Source organism: Typopeltis vanoorti, chromosome 12 (assembly GCF_054136105.1).
Source record: "Typopeltis vanoorti isolate ZY-2024b chromosome 12, IOZ_Tvanoo_1.0, whole genome shotgun sequence".
Classification (NCBI taxonomy): Eukaryota; Metazoa; Arthropoda; class Arachnida; order Uropygi; family Thelyphonidae; genus Typopeltis; species Typopeltis vanoorti.
Window position 1 is genome coordinate 139,494,682 of NC_143560.1, and position 19,782 is coordinate 139,514,463.

Here is a 19,782-nt window from a genome sequence, read left to right on the forward strand (position 1 = left end):
GCTAGTGTGTGTGTGTGTGCGTGCGTGCGTGCGTGTGTGTGTGTGTGTGTGTGCGCGCGTGCGTGCGTGCGTGCGCGTGTGTGTGTGTGTGTGTGTGTGTGTGTGTGTGTGTGTGTGTGTGTGTGTGTGTGTGTGTGTGTGTGTGTGTGTGTGTGTGTGTGTGTGTGCGTGCGCGTGCGTGTGTGTGTGTGTGTGTGTGTGTGTGTGTGTGTGTGTGTGTGTGTGTGTGTGTGTGTGTGTGTGTGTGTGTGTGTGTGTGTGTGTGTGTGTGTGTGTGTGTGTGTGTGTGTGTGTGTGTGTGTGTGTGTGTGCGCGTGCGTGCGTGCGTGCGTGCGCGCAAATTTCTCAATCATAGATTTCGTAGCTTCCCAACACAGCAAAAAAACAATAAATAATAACCTACTGGTGTCATTCTCAGATAAGCTTACATATAAGCTTCAAGGATGAAAGCAAAGAAATTAGTTCTCATCCAAGATGTATCATATGTAACCAAATGCATGTAATGTACGTATCACATGAAAACCAATGTATGTAATGTATGTATTATAAGTAAACCAATGTACGTAATGTAAATATCACATGTAAACAAATATAAGTAATGTATCATATGTAAACAAATATATGTAATGTATATAATAACTGTAACAAATGTTTGCAATGTAAAAAAAAAATTCTTTTAAATGTAAATCATGAGTTTACACTGTATGTTTGTGAGAATAAGGAAATATAATATTTAGATTGCATATGTGTAAATACTGTTGTATAATCACACATTTTCAAAATTGAAAAAAAATAGTAAACTACAACATGTAATATTATACAACTTATGTAACTCTGAACAATATAATTGTAAATTATTATTATGATTGTTATAAAAAAAAACTGTTATCATCATTACTATTTAAATCTCATTATATGTAGCACAAAGTGCTGAACCTTGTAAAATAATATACTGAATAAATGATCATTGTACATATGTAAATATTTGAAAGAACAATAAAAAAATTATTATTATGATTATGATTATTATTATTATATGTGTTTCTATGAAGTCAGAAGAGTCATCGTGGGAGATCCATTTATTCACATAATACCTATCACACTTCTCCTTAAACTGATTTATTGATGAAGCACCCACAACCATCCCTGTTAAACCCATTCCACCCATTGACCCATCCAAACAAAACATTTAGTCCTAACATTCTTGTTACCAACACTCTTACAGAATTTCCACTGTTACCCCTCATTTTCTCATTTGTTGTGTCTCCCTCATGTATTTAATAAAGTCTTCGGTGTCAATCCTATAAAACCCCTTTAATAACTTAAATGCTTCTACAAAGTCTCCACTTTTTCGTTTATCAGCTAATTTTTCAAGCCGACGGACCACCAATCTATTCTAGTATTCAGCATTCCACAGACATGCCACAATATTTGTCACTCGCTTCTGGATCCTCCCCACAACTTCTTATTCACCACGGAAATTGAGAGTCCAGATGTGATCGCATTACAGCCTGATATAGGGGAACAATAACCTCTCTATCCCTGCTTGTTAGTGTTTTCTTCAACAATCACGTAAAGGTGTTTTGGTTACCTTCGCAATCTCCCCTCTAAACTTCCTGAAGTCCCTGATTTCAGGGACTTCAGGAAGGTTAGAGGGAAGAATGCGTATTGTACCATCAATATAGTACACAGATTGCAGATTGTACCATCAATATAGTACACAGCTTCGCCGGATGCATTTTCTTATATTTGGTCACATTAATATGGCAGCCATTTACCTCTGCCCATACAACTAGGTTGTTTTCATTCCTGCAGGATCAAGGCATCGCCTTCATTTACTATTGCTCTCCCCAGTTTAGCATCGTCAGCAAGTAATTCATGTCAAATCAGTTCCCATATCATTGATATACAAATTAAACAACAGAGTGCAATACTGAGTCCTGTGGCACACGACTGATCACTTACCTTTTTCTGAACTCCATGTCATCCATAAGCTATTCTTTATGTCACCCTATTCTTTATATCTCCATCAGTCACCCTCTAATCCAAATCACAAGATTCATATCCATCCCTATTTCTGCATCGATCCCTGCTCCAATTTCTGCAATAGAGTTCTGTGTGGAATCCTGTCAAATGCATTTGCAAAGTCTAGCAATATCACGGAGTAGCCGTTTCCCTTATCCACCTCCACTGTCACTTGATTATATAAAATAACCACTTTACTAAGGCAAGACATAGCCTTCACAAATCCATGTTGTCTTTATAGAGTTTCGTATTTCTATTCACACAGTCCTGAATTCTGTCTTTTGCCAATTTTCCAGACGCCTCAACAACCACTCCTGAGATGCTGACTGGCCTTTAATTTATTACTTCTGTCTTGGAGCCTCCTTTATGCAATGGAGACCATTTTGCTCTCGTTCCACTCCAATGGCACTTCCCATTATTGAGGCTTAAATTAAACGGTGTGGTCAAAGGAGCTGATAATTCCCTTGCACATTCTCGTAATACAAGTGCCGATATGCCATGTAATCCCATATCTCTGTTCGTATTGAGGTTCTGCAATATGTTAAGCACATCCATCTATTCTATGAGTCAAGGATGCACATCTAACATTGCAATGTTGCCTCCCTACCATCAGCACTTTTCAAAATTCATCTTTCCATAGTATTTCGTCCTTATACTTCTGACATAGCGAAAGAACTCTTTCGGCTTTATCAGCAAGCATTCTCCCAGAATTAGCTTCAGCCTTCATTACACTACTGTTCACCCTTCTCGCCTGCACTATATTGTGCTCATGGGCATGCTGAACACCTTTTTCTTTATTATCCCTCCACAATATTTTCTTTGTGTGCAACTCCTGCTTAATGAAGTTATTCATCCAACTCCTACCTGATTTATCCTTCTGAATTACATATATAAAATGTTTGGAAAAACGTCAATGGCCACCCTATGTTCAAGGGGTGCGTGCCATGTTACCACTCACGTGTTTGTAGCAGCTATAAATTGGAGGAATAGGATGTTCACAAGTCAGTGCAACTGAACGCAGTTGCACTGACCTAACGTGACCTACAATCACCAAACTTGATCGTAGAGTACTACTTAGGATACCATGTAAAGACTGCAATTCGCCGGCCGATACGTTGAATGCGGAGTTCTGGGCATCGACTGGAACATGGATCTGTGCAAAAATATTAAAAACCAAGGCTCACAACATGGGTTTCCATGGTAGGACTGCAATATGCAAGATCCTACATTGCTTGAACCAACATGAAAACAGCGCGTACAGGAGGTATGGAAGTTTGGAAAGTTGTGTTATGGAGCTACTACGAATCACGCTATGCCCTTTACTGAGCCGATGCATACTATTGTTCTGTGAAGAACCACAAGTAAGTGCACTAACGTTTCCATTACCTTCTGGTCATTCTCTTCATTTTCCACCGCTTCATTCGTACAATCACTCATATCGCTTGCAACACAAACTTTTCCAATCGCATTATCACACATTTCGTCTTTCAACTCACAGCTATCGTTATTCTTATTCTGCATGCAAAATATATTTAAGACTGAAAATTACCAAATCGTAGTGAAATTGCTATAGTAAAATTAATACAGGAACAAAAAAAGTGGGGGCAGCAGTCATATCCAGTACTTAATTGTTTTAGAAAAATGTGTGCTGCTACCTATTGACAAGAAAACGTGAATGTAAAAAAAAATTTCTGGTGACATCTCTTGACACTAAACTAAAAACTACTATAGTCTAAATTAGGGCACCAAATCGTATGCAGGCAAAAATATTTAAGATTAAAAATTACCAAATCGTAGTCAAATTAGTGTAGTGAAATTAATACAGGAATGAAAAAAGTGTTGGAAGCCCCAACACGTGACCAAATATCGTCGCCCAGAATTCCACACTCTAACCACAACCCATAAATCCACACCCGAACCAAAGGCCCACGTGACGTCCTTGACAGATGGCGTCACCAGTGCACTTCCCAGAATTCCATGCTCTAACCAAAAGACAACATGGCGTCATCAACAACTGGCTTCACCATTGTTGATGACCTAGAATCCCACAATCAAACCATTACCTAGAATTCCATACTTGAACCATTATCCACAATGTATCACTCCTCAGCAGAATGACGTTACTTATCTCTAACCATTACCCAGAATTCTACACTGAAGCCTACGTGACAATGTCATTTGGCATTACCAGGGTAATTCCCAGCATTCCATACTCTAAACATCAGCCAGAATTCTATACTCGAACCAATTACCCATAATGCATCACTCCAACGAAACAAAAAGAGGGTGCTCACACAACTCATACATCCAAGATACAGATGACATCACCAACAGCCGATGCCCGTTCAATGACATCAAGTATCTACATCTGATAAAGGACGCCACTTATCTACATCTGATAAATGACATCACTGATTGTAAACTGATAACCACAGACATGCAGGGTTGTAGTCGAGCCAGGGCCACGCCCTGGTACTTTTTTAAAACTATCAAAAATTTTAAATTCATTATAATAAATTATAAGAATTATAATAATGAGACTTATAATGCATTTCCAGCTTTCGGTCAAACATTAGTAGCCTGCCGCTCTTGTCATTTTCGTTTCAGAAAAATTGCGTCTATGTTCGGTTTCGAAGTTTCAAAATCAAAGAAAACTAACAGTATTGCACCCCCACCCAATGCTACACCGCAGTTGGTCATTTGTCATTCCTACACCCTTAAAAAGTTCAATGGGCCCGACAAGTTAAAACGTGTAGTGTGCTCTGTGAAACTATGTCTTCGCTGTAGTTATGGTGTTGGAGAAAGTATTTTAAGAAGAAAATTTTAATAGTCCATCAACAATATGAAGAGAACCAATGAAAACAAATTAACTAATTACTTCTCAAAATTTAAGGAGAATGAAAATTCTAGTACGAGTTCGGAATACGATGCAAAATTTCTGCCGAAAATTAAGAACAATGAATGAGAGCGTGTTCCTTCTTCGATGCTTTCAGATAAAACCGGAAATGCAAGATAATTTGTGCAATATTGCAAGTGTATCTTCAGCTATCACAGGGCATCATGAACATGCAAGTAATGCAATTGACACTAATTGTATAAATGTAGAATACCCGGAAGTATGATCGAGCAACAGTGGCTTGAACGCAAAGACAAACATAAGTGGCTCACAGCAAAGAATGGATATTTAGGTTGTAGTGATTGTTCATTAGTAGCGTACTCAGAACTTCACAAAACTCAGGGGTTTTCGTTCAATAACGAATGGGTGAAATGCACAATTACATTTAACGGTACAGAAAAAACTCAGCAATTGAAATCCCTAAGAACTAAAATTTCTGCCCATCAGGCATCTATAGCACACAAAAAACGCGAGTCAATTTTAGCCGAGTCTAAAAAATCTCAGTTAGAAAGTTTAACATTACAACAAAAAGAGCATCATATCACTGCAACAGAAAAAAATTTTTAACACTGCTTATCACTTGGTTAAGAACGATCGCGCATTCAGTGACCACGATGATTTAATTCAATTGCAAAAGAAAACGGACTTGATGTTGGGATAACTCTTCATTCACGTTATAGTGCAGCCAAAATTATAACATATTGCATCAGAATTTAAAAAGAGACTGGCATCAGAACTTACAGGTGCTGATCATAAAATTTCCATTTTAATAGATGCGTCAACAACATTAGGCAAGCAATCTGCTTTAATAGTCTATATTAAAACTTTTATACATGTCAAAGATGAAATTATATTTCTTGACTTAATTACTCTTGCAAATCAAAATGCTTTATAGCCATTAAATACGAGTGTTAGGGTTAGGGACAGCGAGATGGTGGCACCTGTTGAGCCGTCACTCTTCATTGCGTACCGCTTAATTAGTGATAGCCTTGGGCCAGCTATCTCTGATTGGGTACCAGTGGAGATTGAACTGCCCACTCAGTCTCCAAAAGTTAGGTAGGGCTAAAAACGGCCTCGCCTACTCCCTATATATAAGGGAATAAAAAAGGAGTTAGCTGGTTTTTTTTTTTTTTTTTTTTTACAAATTTAGTTTTTAATGTATTTAAGAGCACTTCAATGTAATAAATAATTTTTTTCTCTGTTGATCTCGGTTGAGTAGTAATGTTTCTGCTTGCATCCTCGAAGCAGCTTTTTAATAAGCTTATCTGAGGTTGACACCTGCTATATATAGGGTGTATATATATATATATATATATATATATATATATATATATATATACATATACATATATATATATATATATATATATATATATATATATATGTACATATATATATATATATATATATATATATGTACATATATATATATCAAAAAAAAAATCAGCTAACGCCTTTTTGTTCCCGTATATACGGGAGTAGGCGAGGCCATTTAGCCCTATCTAACTTTTGGAGACTGAGTGGGCAGTTCAATCTCCACTGGTACCCAATCAGAGACAGATAGCCCAAGGCTATCACTAATTAAGCGGTACGCAGTGAAGAGAGACGGCTCAAATGTGCCGCCATCTCGTGGTCTCTAACCCTAACACAATATATTTAATGTCTGAAATAATGTGGGTTCTACGGTCGATTTTCTTGAGTTTACAGGACGAAAAACCCGAGTTTCCGGGAGGAAAAACCTGCTTGCCCGTGCCAGAGATCGACTAACTCGGGAACCGGTCGAAAAAAGGCTCAGAAAAATTTCCTCTAGTCGCCGACTAGACTCGAAACCAAGACTTCCTTCATGCGGCCTAGCGCGGTGGTGTGCAAACGCCACATCCACTGAGCTATATATATATACATATATACATAATTAGCATGAAAACGTTGTAGTTGTATTTGAAGCTGTTCTTTCGTTTGCAGCATTGTTGGGAGAGTGCGTGCCTGCTGCATCACGTGAACGCCAGTACATGATTACAGCTGAATGACTATCTGGGAGGTTGTAGCTCAAGTTGTTATTTAGATGAACAGGGTTGAAGATGATTTCTCTAGATTCCATGATTTTTCTTTCTAGTTCGTCACTGCAACGGAAAATGTTAGTAGATTTTTCCCAGCAGATTTTGTGACTTTGGTTATCATCATTAAGATTTCCTTACTTTGGGTAGACAGACAAATCTGTCGAATTACGTGTGGAAGACCACATGAGGGACATTACTTACAAGAGACAGCGAGCCAGTGCATTATCAAGTCATATCCTTTTCTCAGCTAATCCTAATGATGATAACCAAAGTCACAAAGTCTGCTGGGAAAAATCTACTAACATCTTCCGTTGCAGTGACGAACTAGAAAGAAAAATCGTGGAATCTAGAGAAATCATCTTCAACCCTTTTCATCTAAATAACAACTTGAGCTACAACCTCCCAGATAGTCATTCAGCTGTAATCATGTACTGGCGTTCACGTCATGCAGCAGGCACGCACTCTCCCAACAATGCTGCAAACGAAAGAACAGCTTCAAATACAACTACAACGTTTTCATGCTAATTATGTACAGAGACTGCTTATGTGTTGTTCACAGTCTTTTAACCCTCAATGTTTAGTGTTTTTTCTTTCTTTTATAATGTCACCTGAAGAAGGCTGTTACAGGCCGAAACTAGTAGTGTTTTTATATTAAAAACCTTTTTACTTAAATCTCGGTTCTAGTCATTCAAATATTAAAAAAAAAATAATAAAAATAAATAAATATATATATATATAAAAGATACTTTTGTTATTTGTTCATTCTGTTTGTCAGAGTTCTTACACAAAATCTACTAAGTTGGCTTTTATAGTCTCTAGACCGTTTTTTATTAGTATATTTATAGAGTTGAAATTATTGGACTCACCTGCTTTTTTTTGTCTGCTCAGTTCGTCATCTGATTTTGCCTCAGGTATAATCGGCTGCGTCATAGGTGGCTGCCTTAGGTGCATTTCTTTGTTCTTCCTGCAGAGTAAGCATTTCCATTCCCCGCATGCTGCAATGGATGTACGTTGCCAGGTTGTTTCTGAAAACGTAAAGGTTGTGAGGTTGTTTCTGAAAACAAAGGACGTCGCCATCCGTAAGGATGGCGACGTCCTTTGTTCTTCGTTCTTCTTTGTTCTTCTCTCGTTGTTGACTGCGGTCCTCTCTGTTCACTTTCCAACACTTCGAAATTTAGTTTCTTCTTAGCCGGTTTCAGTGAATTTTATATCACTGTCTTCAGCGTGACAAGTAGAGTTACTTGGGAACACTTTCAATTTAAAACCAGGAGTTGTAACCACTTTGAAACTATAAAAAAATGGGAGCAGCGATATTATACCATGCACCCTTTCGTATGCCTACACAGCGCCCTCTTTTGAATAATAATAATAATAATTTTTTTAAATAATTTAATTATTTTATTTATTTATTTATTTATTATTTTTTTTATGTCTCAGATAAATTGCATACATAGTTGCTGTAATAATCATATATATATATAATATTTATAACGCATTACAATTGCGAATAACAGATTCTTGCAAGTTAATAATTTTCTTCCTCGAAGCTTAGCAGAGCTTATCTGAGGAAGATAATAGATGATAGATGGTGGTGGTTTCATGGTTATGTTCCTATACTGGTCACAAGCCAGGTGTTGATTTTACTGTTTGTTGGTACGTACTTGGAAGACTTCGACTGCTGTTACAGTTTAACTTTTTTTGTGCAAATAGGGTTGGATTTAGACGTGGTGTGTTTGTTTCTTTGTGTTCTTGTAGTGATAGTTTTTGAGAGGGGGGTTTGTCATAGGTTTGTGTGTGTGTGCATGTGTGTGTGTGGGGGGAGAGAAACAGGAATTGCTCTAATTTTCATTCTCGCTATATTTATACAGCGCCTGTTTCAGCTCTCTGTATGTTCCTAGGTTTCTGTTGTCGAACGGCAGTTTGTTTATCATGTCAGGTACGTAGAAGTTTCGGGTGGCTTTGCCGTTATGATTGTTGTACTTATATGTTATGTAGTTTGTTGACTGTGGTCTTGTTATTTGATATGTTGTTCTGGTTACTCTATATGTTGGGCTGTAGTAATGTTTTAACATGATTGTGTAGTGGCATAAGTGTTTCACCATAAATATTTTGTGTTTTGTCCGTGCTACCTGCATAAGAGTGAGTTGTTCCCAGAATATCAGTTTTACCATTTTATCTTGCAACCATTATAGCCTGTTAAGTCTGTGGTCTGCACAGAATGCGTATGATGTGATTGCATATCTTAAAATGTTTTCGCATAATGCTTTATCGATTAGTATTTTTATGTGGGCTGGGGCAATGTCTTTTAATCTGTATAGTTTGCTTGCTATTATCCTAAGCTTGGTATGTAGGTAGTTTGTATGGCTATTCCAACTTTGATCAGCATCGAAGTGCTGATCAAAAAATAAATTTCCTTTATTTTCAAAAAAAAATAAAGTTCCTTTATTTTTTTTTGAAAGCCATATTGTGTTTTGGGTATGATTTGAAATTTTTCAACGTATGTGAAGAGTTTCTAATGTACAATGCACTCCATGATTTGGTTGACTACAGACAGCGTGGCGATGGGTCTGTAATTACTTATAATGTTTCTTTTTTCCTGTTTGTGTATGGGTGTGATTAATGCAGTCTTCAGCATTTCAGGTATGTGTCCCGTTTCGAAGATTTTATTTAACAGTTTTTGTATAACTGGAAGTAGGTCGGTTGGGTGTTTCTTGATGTCTTTTGGTCTGATTCCGTCTATCCCCGGTCCTTTGTTAGGATTAATTTGTCGAATTGCCAGTGATAGTTCTTCTTTTTACTGTGGGGAACCACTTCGACTGGGTTGCTCGTGGTTCCCCACAGTAACAAAATAGATCTGTTTTTGTTACTGTGGAGAATGTTCGTTTGTGTGAGGAAAAGTTGTTTCTTGTAGCTTTTGGACAGAGTTCATGAAGTGCTGATTAAAGTTGTTTGCCAACTGTTTGAGGGATTTGGGGTCGCAGGCAAAGCTGTGTTTTATTGTTTCTGAGGCAGTGGTTCTGTGTATATTGTCCAGCATTTCATTAATCAGGTGCCAGGTTTCCTTTATATCATTCTGAGTTGTTATTAATTTGTTGCTGTAATAGTTTCTTTTTGCCATTCTAATCTGTGTTGTTAGGAGACTCCGTTTTCTTTTGTATTCAGCTTTTAAAGCGATATTGTTCGGCGACTTCTTAAGTTGTTTCCATAGGGCATCTTTTCTTTGTATGTCTATTAGTATGTTATCTGTTATCAATGGATTTTGTTTCGTTTGGGGGCGTATTTTTATTTTTGTTAATGCTTTGTTATATATTTTGTTAAATGGAAGTTTAAGATTATTATATACAGCTTCAGCAGAGTCTAAAGATGCTATCTGCATCCAGTCTGTTTTTCTGATTTCATCGTTCACTATTGCTTCGTTTACAATGCTATGATACTGTTTTGTATCTCTTCTCATGTATATTACTGTATGGATGGGGTTATGTTATATGCCGATAATAGGTCTAGGTATTGTTCTGTGTTCTTATTTATGTTCCTAATGTTTATATCAATGTCTCTTATTATTATCAAGTATTCTGAGGTGCCTTCTTCCGCGGCTGAAAGCCATCTGTTTAGTTCTTCTAGAAATTTTGTGGTGCTTAAGTTGGGTGGTCTGTATATTGCGTTTAATATCAGGGAGTTTTCTTGTTTGATGTTTTTAATTTCGATGCATATGTTTTCTGCGTATTCTAATTATAGTTTATTTCTGTTACTTCTAGTTTATGTTTGGTAAATGTTATTATACCACCGCCTCGTTTTGTTTGTCTGCAGTGTTTGTGTTGTTGGAAGTGTGGCATTTAGTAGGAGGATGCCTCTTCGTTTGTCGTAGATACTTCAGTCAGTATTAAAATGTCAATTTCGTGTATCTTCCTTCAGATAAGCTTGCAGGGTCAGCCAGTGTTTTTGAATGCTTCTGATGTTGATGTGGAGAATAGATAGTCCTCTTTTGGGGATTGTCACTTGTTTCCATTCTGTTATTGATTTCAGAATGTGGCAATTATCGTGTTCCGGGGTGATTACGCCTGCTTGATGGTCTGCATTCATGTTGGTTGGTGTGCTGTTCCTTCTTTACGAGTTGTCAATATTCCTTTCAATGTGACAGCCTGTTGAGGTCGCCTACAGATTTTATTTCGATTGGTTTTGCATCTTGTGTCTTTCTAAGGAATATTTTGCTGTCTCTTATCTATATAAACTGGTAATTGTTTTCTTTTTGATTATAAGGATTATAACCAAAAAGAATACCCCTTAGTATGGGAATATTCAGGCAAACGTTCTCAATATTTTTACCTCATTGAAAGAAATCAAATTTCAAGAGGAATGCGAAAGCTTTGCTGCGAGTTTAGGATTGTTTGACCATTTTAAAAATCGAGCTGGACTGCATAACGTAAGAATACCTGGGGGAATCTGCTAGTACTGATAAAGATTCTGTGGCCAACTTTCCTGAAGAATTGCAAAGGATAATTCAAGAGGATGATTATGAGAATCGGCAAATATTCAACATCGAGGAAACTTGTCTCCTTTGGAAGCATGAGCCAACAAAGACTTTCCTAGCTAAAACTGAAGCATCTCAACCAGGATGTAAAGTATCTAAAGATTGTCTTACTCTTTTTTAGGAGGCAATGCAGAAGGTGACTTTAATCTCAAGTCAATGTTAGCTTATCGTGTGCAAAATCCAAGATCTAACATTATTGAAGATATCAACATAACTGGAAAAAAACTTGAATTTACTCGAATCCCATTCAGAATAGTTAAGCGAGAATGATCCCCTTCAACTGGAATAACAGCATGCATATGAAGAAGAAGAAGAAGATAATGTGCATGAACAAGAACAGAATGTTATGACTCAGAAGCTAACTGCAAAAAAACTTGAGTTAGTTTGCAGTCACATTTAGCAATCTCAGGAAAGTTTGTTTGATGCTGTTCCTGATATGGAACGAAGGCTTCGATCTCCCCTGAAATCTTAATAAAGCGGTCGCAAATTGCATGACAAGATGAAAAAGTCGAGCATAATTGAAACATCTTTAATTAATTTTTTTGTTAAAAAAGCAGCTCAATCAAATGTTTAGACATTAAATAAAATTTGAGCAATTGATTTTTATTAACTTTGATGAGTTTTTCTTCTAGTATAGCTTATGCCGTAATTTTTTCCAAATTTATGCTAACTGATGGATGAATTATAATTATTTCTATTGCTCATTGCATTCACTTAATGCGAGTTCACTTAGCGCACATTAATTGATGGATTAATTAATCATATTAAGCGAGGTTTTGCTGTACATAAAAATTGAAGCGGGCCAGTTTGTCTCAAGACGGTTTGAATCAGTTGGTGCTAATATGCATGCTGACATTGAAATAGGTGCATCGCAGTTTGCAGTGGACATATTTCATACTAAAATGTGTCATGCCATAGATTTGTCTAAGCACAATATATTAATTGCTTAATGTGTCAGTAGGAAATTTGTAACATTTGCTAAAAACATACTGCAATTTAATTTTTTTTATGTCTTTTGGGCTGATTCTGTCTATTCCTTTTTCTTTGTTAGGGTTAATTTGTTGAATTGCAAGTGACAGTTCTTCTGTTACTATGGGGAACCACATTGAGTGGGTTGCTCGTGGTCCTAGTGGAGAATGTGTCTTTGTGTGAGAAGTAAATGTTTCCTATAGTTTTTGGACAGAGTTCACGAAGCGCCGATTAAAGTTGTTCGCCACAGCTTTTTGAGGGATTTGGCCTCGAAAGCAAAGTTGTGTTTTATTGTTTCTGAGGCAGTGGTTTTGTATGCATTGTCCAGCATATCATTGATCAGGTGCCAGGTTTCGTTTATGTTTATCTCTTGTTAATTTGTTTCTATAATAGTTTTTTTTTTCAGTTCTAATCTGTTGTTGAGATTCTGTTTTCTTTTGTATTCAGCATGTAAATCAGTATTGTTAGGTGACTTCTTAAGTGGTCTCCATAGGACATCTCTTTCTTTGGATGTCATTAATATGTTGTCTGTTATCCATGAATTTTGTCTGGTTTGGGAGTGTATTTTTTTATTGTTAATGCTTTGTTATATATTTTATTAAGCGTAGGTTTTAAGATTAATATATGCACATCAGCAGATTCTAAAACTATCTGCATCCAGTCTACTTTTCTAATTTCGTCGCTTACTATTGTTTCATTTAGGAATTTTAGGATGCTATTATACTGTTTTGTAAAACTTTTTAAAACCTAATATTTTGGCCATACTTCCTGCTCAGGGTTACAGGGGGGGGGGGGCATATGTGCAAAGTCGAAAGGCTTTGGCTTGTCTCAAATGGCAAGAACAACGGAACAATATAACCATACAATATATACGTTATGTGGGGGAAAGTCCACATCGGACCTTATTTTGTCAATGGGAAATGTGGAAACTTTTGATATGAATTCTATGGCCGACGATTGAAATGCTGTTTCTCTTCAATCAAATTCCAAAATATCCGAAACTGCCATAATCCAACCTTCACTATCTATTTCTTAAGTTGTAAAAGTTTTTCGTTTGCGAGGCATCTGCGAAACTTTAGTTTCTTTTTTCACTTCCACCATGGATGTTAGGAATGTTGCAGACCAAATACTTTACAACCATACAGAAACACAAACATGATCACCTTTTCTGAGCAAACAAAGGATCACAAAAACTATTTTCGTTGCAAAGGATTCAATGTGATCTCAATTTGGAATGCCAGTTTAATACAGAAATTTCGGAAAATGAATAACTTTATTGCTGCTCTTAAAATTCCATATCCCATTTTAACTTGTAGTGCTCTGCATGGTGGTAGAACTGACTGCTACAAAATGTATCACAAAATTCAGTCAGAACGGGAAGTTATTCGCTATTTGGACTTCAATATTCTTTATCCATGGGTGATGAAGTACCAAGTATTTTCTATGGGGGCATCAAGAAGTTATTCTCGATATTTTCGACTATTCTCGTGGGGTATACTTTGGTATTTGCTATACAAAAGTGGAAACACCTGCCGAACTCTTTTTACTGGTTTTGCCCATCACAGTGAACGAAAAATTAATCTTCCCCTGTGTGGAATGCATGCTTCCAAAATGGCCCCATTGTGCTCTCATAGGGCCGATCTTTTACAGATTTTTGGTGCATCCAGAAGTAGATTTAGCACGTGTTCACGGTTATAAAGTTTTAGAATTTTATGAGGTGTGGCATTTTTCTAAAGAAGGTGAAGTAAACCTCTTTGCTCACTACATTGATACCTTTCTGAAGCTGAAACAGGAAGCATCTTGATGGCCTGAAGGTAAAAACTGACAGTCTTATCTGGATGAGTTTTTGCTAAGGGAAGGTATTATGTTAAATAGTGAACACATTAATATAAACCCTGGTAAACGTTTGCTTGCTAACCTTTGTTTGAATTCCCTATGGGGAAGACTTGGCATGAGAATGTTAAGAACTGAAACCCAGGTGGTTTCCTCTTATGAAGACCTCGTAGAACTTTTTTTAGATAACAGTAAAGTTATTCAATATGCCAGGTTAGTTTCAGAAGAGCAGATGATGGTTGCCTACTCTCATATTGAAGGCACAAAGCCTGAAAATAGGAAAGGGAATGCTGTCAACTTTTCATTTGTAGCTGCCTACAGTTTTATTTATTTATTTATTCGTATGGAGTTTCCTCCCTTTTTCTCCCCCATCCCTATTGAGGTGAGTTGAGCCTCCTCATGGGGTGTTAAGTATTTATGGCTGTTGATCCGTGTGTGTTCACAGGGCCAGTTTGCCTGCTTGCGGGATGAAAAACTCCAGATAAACTGCCGAAAAAACCGTACTTCCTGCGCCCAAGACCGGCTAACTTGGCTATGGCTGAGGAAGATCCCCAAATTCCTCACGTCTTCAACGGGAATTGAACCTGGGACACTCCTTCACCAAACATATGGTTGCGAAGTGCACGGCCACCAGGCTAACCATGCTGATGCTGCCTACAGTAGGATAAATTTATATGAGGTCGTAGAACCTTTGCAAAGACGGTTTTTGTATACAGATACTGATTCTGACATTTTCAGTGAAAAACTGGGCAATTAACTCACCATTCACTGGTTCTGTGGACGGTGAGTAATTCGTCTAGCTCCCCACCTTGGGGAGCTAGGCGACGAACTCAATGGTGATTTTATAGTTGAATATGTTTCCACAGGTTTCATATCTTATTCCTACAGAACGTGGAGTGTGTGTGTGTGGGGGGGGGGAATTGTGTCTAAATGCAAAGGCATTACTTTAAATTCTTGCTCTGCCACTGATATTAATCTGGAATCTATGATAGCAGCAGTAAGGGGTGAGCCACAAAACATCCAAATTCCTGTGCCATTTTCTGTCTATAGAGACGAATGGAACTGTCAACTCAAAACGACCTCCGTAACAAAAAAGATTTGGATACACGTTTGCGAAACGCATAGTGTCAACAGACACATGGACTTTTCCCTATGGGTATTTTAAAGGATAATTCCTTACACTCACATACCCCATAAGCAAAAGATGCCATCTATGGGACAGAAAACTAAACAACATTCTACATGGTAGGTAAAAATCCATGGTTGTTTCCCAACACAATAACTTGCAGTGTCGCCCTTCTCTTGTGCAGTTTTCACATCACCGTTATTGTTACTATTATTCCACAATAGCTCTTTTTTTCTTAGAATTTAAAAAGAAAATAAAATCGTCTTGGCATGATTACATGGCAACTGTGATTAAAAAAAATTTTGATGGCGACATTTTTTTGATATTAAAAACAAGTATCTATCTGTTTTTACATGATCTCTTATTATATAAAAATAATCACAGTCTAAATATGTTATCATTTTCGCAATGTTCATACATCCATTTACATGCATTATTTCATGTTGTCTCTCATAGAACATTGTAAAAAATTAATCAAACCACCACTGGAGTGAATTGTTTACTGTTATAGTGAAAACCAGGATAAATTTAAAAAATTTGCCAACATAGAATTCGTGAATAGTTTGAAGTTACCTAAATTTGATTCTAATGTGAGAAATTACTCATAATAGATTATTTGGTTCACTAGGCCAAGTAAAGCATGGAAATAGCTGATATTTTCATAAACGGTTCACATCACCGTTACCTCAGCGTCATTCTACTGACAAAATTTATTCTGTAAAGGAACACATTTTCGGAAAATTTCTCTCAATAGCTATTATGTTATTGCATTTAAAAATCCCAGAGACTCTTTACAGTTTTCTCATTTAGCTTCACAAGTGTTTCCAAGGGCAGACGAACGTGCTAATTCAGATTTATAAACACAAAAACCCGGGAACCCCACTCATATTTAATTTTAGACCTTAAACAGGAAACACCTGATATTTTACGTTAAGGTCACGGATCTTGCCAGGATTAGAACCCAAAACAGTGTTTATTCCCGAATGGCTGATAGACTCTCATCGAGTACTTATCTCATTCCTCTCCCAAACAGGCAAATGATGCTCTAAAACACTGCACCTCCTGCTAAATCACGAGACTCTGTGAAATCTGCAAAAATGTTATATCTGGCAGTACTCCACTAAATAATCACCAGAAGTCACGCCTACGAAGGGAAAAAAATTATAAGAGCACTAAGCAACAAATCGCTTCCATTCATCACTAGAAGAAAACTGGTTTTACAGTACGGGGGAGCACTGTTCCCCTTATTAGGCAGTATCATTGTTCCTTTATTGAGTTCACTTATTAGAAAATGAATCGTATGTTTAAAAGATTTATGCTCCTCCAATCACCAGAGGAGCATGAACTGTACCCACTTGATGATAAGATGAATGCCATTTTAAAAATGGGAAATAAACACCCAGATGAAAAAGTAAAAGCATACTTAAAAGTTCTGCAGAACCATTTAGGTTTGAAAAACCAATTGACTTACACAGAAGGAGAGCAACAGGAAGAGCGACTGTCACATCCGGAACCTACATTGAACAAACCGAATACCCAGACCCTTTCCCATAAGCCAGTCCCACTGAGGAAAATGCTTCCAATCCACACCCCGCCCGTAGGAGAGGTCGAAGAGCCAATATCAATTTCATTATTTAAATTAAGGGGATATTAAATCCCACATTGTTTTAAAACCGAATAAAAAACTCAAAGATTGGAATCAGAGAGTTTCTTGCCGAATATAGTAAATAGTAAACTATAAAGTATCGGCGACCACTAGCGTCCGCTAAATGCAAGTGACCCTAGCAAGTAGTGCAATACCGGAAATCTCGCAGCAAAGTCGGTAAAGCTCTGATCACTATTCTTAGGTATTTTCCATAATGTAAAAACACATTTCCTAGGAAATGTATGCTGTTATTACATTATGGTGGAGAGGTCACTACCCAGACCGGTTTCAGCCTTTTTTGAGGCTTCATTAGTGAGTAGTTAGACCCGTTAATACTAAAGTGTATAGCGAAAAGAACTTATACTCTGCTATACGAGTTTCCAAACAGGTGCAACCATTAAGTTACATTATAAAGAGCTAATAAGCTAAGAATAGTGATCAGAACTTTACCGACTTTACTGCGAGATTTCCGGTATTGCACTACGTGCTAGGGTCACTTGCATTTAGCGGACGCTAGTGGTCGCCGATACTTTATAGTTTACTATTTACTATATTCGGCAAGAAACTCTCTGATTCCAATCTTTGAGTTTCTTATTCGGTTTTAAAACAATGTGGGATTTAATATCCCCTTAATTTAAATAATGTTTTAGTTGCCGAAATGAAGCTTATTAGCTCTTTATATTTAAGTAACTTAATGGTTGCACCTGTTTGGAAACTCGTATAGCAGAGTATAAGTTCTTTTCGCTATACGCTTTGGTATTAACGGGTCCAGGTCTAGCTACTCACTAACTTGGTCTAGCTAATCTAGCTACAGAAGTTTCGATTTCCAGTGACCCTGAGGGAGAGCTCCATGTTCCAGAATCCTGATCTCAGTGGTAAGATCGTTAGCAATATATCTATTTTTTTTTCTACTTTGCCTAATCTAATTTTGCCTTGTGCCTGTTTTGCAGTCTTCCGCCTCTAGCTAGCCTAGTAGGAGATTTCGGCAAACAGGGAACGCTTGGCCCTGGTTTTGAAGGTCCTTCATTTCTGGGACTTAGTTTTTTTTTCTCTAAATCATGATTTCCTTTTCACCGCGAGTCAGGACCCTTGGCATCGAAGCGGACGCCGACATACCGAAGAGGACGTTGGCAAAAGTTCTTAGTGAAGCAGTAGGTGCAGAAAACATAGTTGGCTTTACCCATTATGGGGCAGGCAGGTTCCAGGTAGTAGTAAAGAATGTGGAAACTAGGAACAAGTTAAGTAAAGGACTAGAATATCAAGGGAAATTTTTTTTCCCTTTGTAGTAGGGAGTGTTTTCAAGACAATAAGGATAGAGAGGTTCCCTGTAGAATATCTTGAGGCGGGAAACGAAATAATCAACAAAGTGTTTTCGAACGTGACGTAAAAATCGCTAACGATACAGACTTCCCCGACTGGAAGTCTGGCGAGGTAACTTTCCGTATGGAAAGGAAGGCCGAAGTCCCCAATTTTGTCTTTCTAGGCTCTGCCAGGGTAGTAGTTAACTACCCTGGAGTCAAGAAACAGTGTTATAAGTGCGGTTCTCTGGACATCTAGGTAAAGACTGTCCCAAGAACAAATGCAGGACCTGTATGGCGGCAGGACATGCCCTAGCTCATTGTGAGGCACCTTGCCTTAAATGTGGCGCCATAGATCACAAAGTAGACACCTTCCCATCCAGAAACCAGGCAGAAAGGATGGGAGGTGCTATCATGCCAGCCACAGTAATACCAGCAGTAAATATTAATGACACAGAACGGGAAGACTTCCCAATAAGAAGGAAGCGCCTGTAATTAAGAAGGCAGAAACGACCAGAAAAGAAAGAACAGAGGAAGAAGAAACAGCCAAGGATCATGCCACCACCACCACAGAAACCGCAGTGGAAGAAATAAAGGAACACAACCAACAAGAAACTACCACTTCAGATACAGAGAAGGAAAACGAAGCAGAGGAAGAATGCGAAACGGAGGAAGAAATGGAAACTACTGAAGAAGAAGGTACACAAAAGCGGTCACGAAGCCCTGAAGAAGGGAACATTAAATAATCAAAACCAGGTAAAAACCAGAACCTCATCGGAAGAATCAGAAGCTGATGAAATGGAGACCAAAACAACAATACAGGAGGAAGAGGCCGAAGAAGTTTCTGTAGAAGAAATCAAACTAGTTTTAGGTGAAAATGTGGTTAAAAATGGGATTCCAATAATAAAGAAATGGAGTGGACTCATCGAATCCGCAGACAGTGTATTCGTAACAATGTACAGAGAAGATGGGCCAGCGTTCCTCCTTCGGAAAGGAATTATAAGTATGAAATGGAAGGATATCTATATCGAGGACATAGCCACGGCCATGCCCAACCAGGTAACGGGTCATCTGGGTCTGACAGCGGCCGAAAGCAAGAACTTTGAAAAAGTTAACAGAGTCAGAGATCAAAGAAGACACTGAGTGGTTTGGAAGTAAATACTTCCAAAGGTTACGACAGCTAGGAAAGTTGAGTTAGTTTCACGCAAGAGGAAAAAAAAATGTATAGTTATATGTATATAATTTTCTTTCGTTTTCCACAACAGGTTTATGATTATTAGTCCACAAAGGAGGGGGGGTGGACCTGAGAACCCGAGCTGCGAAGGCTTACATCGAGGCGGTGCAGCTCCGTTGTGGGCTGCATCATTCGGGCCAGGTTCTTCCCCCACCACTTTGTCAATCCCTT

General features: G+C 37.8%; 1 protein-coding gene across 1 annotated transcript in view; it reads left to right on the forward strand.

Moving 5' to 3' along the window:
* Positions 1–19,123, forward strand: part of LOC150101258 (ileal sodium/bile acid cotransporter-like) — a 104,178-nt gene extending 85,055 nt beyond the window's left edge. Inside the window, exons 6-7 of the mRNA XM_090402197.1 lie at positions 4,584–4,716; positions 18,835–19,123. Coding sequence (XP_090258323.1) covers positions 4,584–4,716; positions 18,835–19,123 — 422 coding nt within the window. The remainder of the gene's footprint in view (positions 1–4,583; positions 4,717–18,834) is intronic.
* The last annotated feature ends 659 nt before the right edge of the window (positions 19,124–19,782 follow it).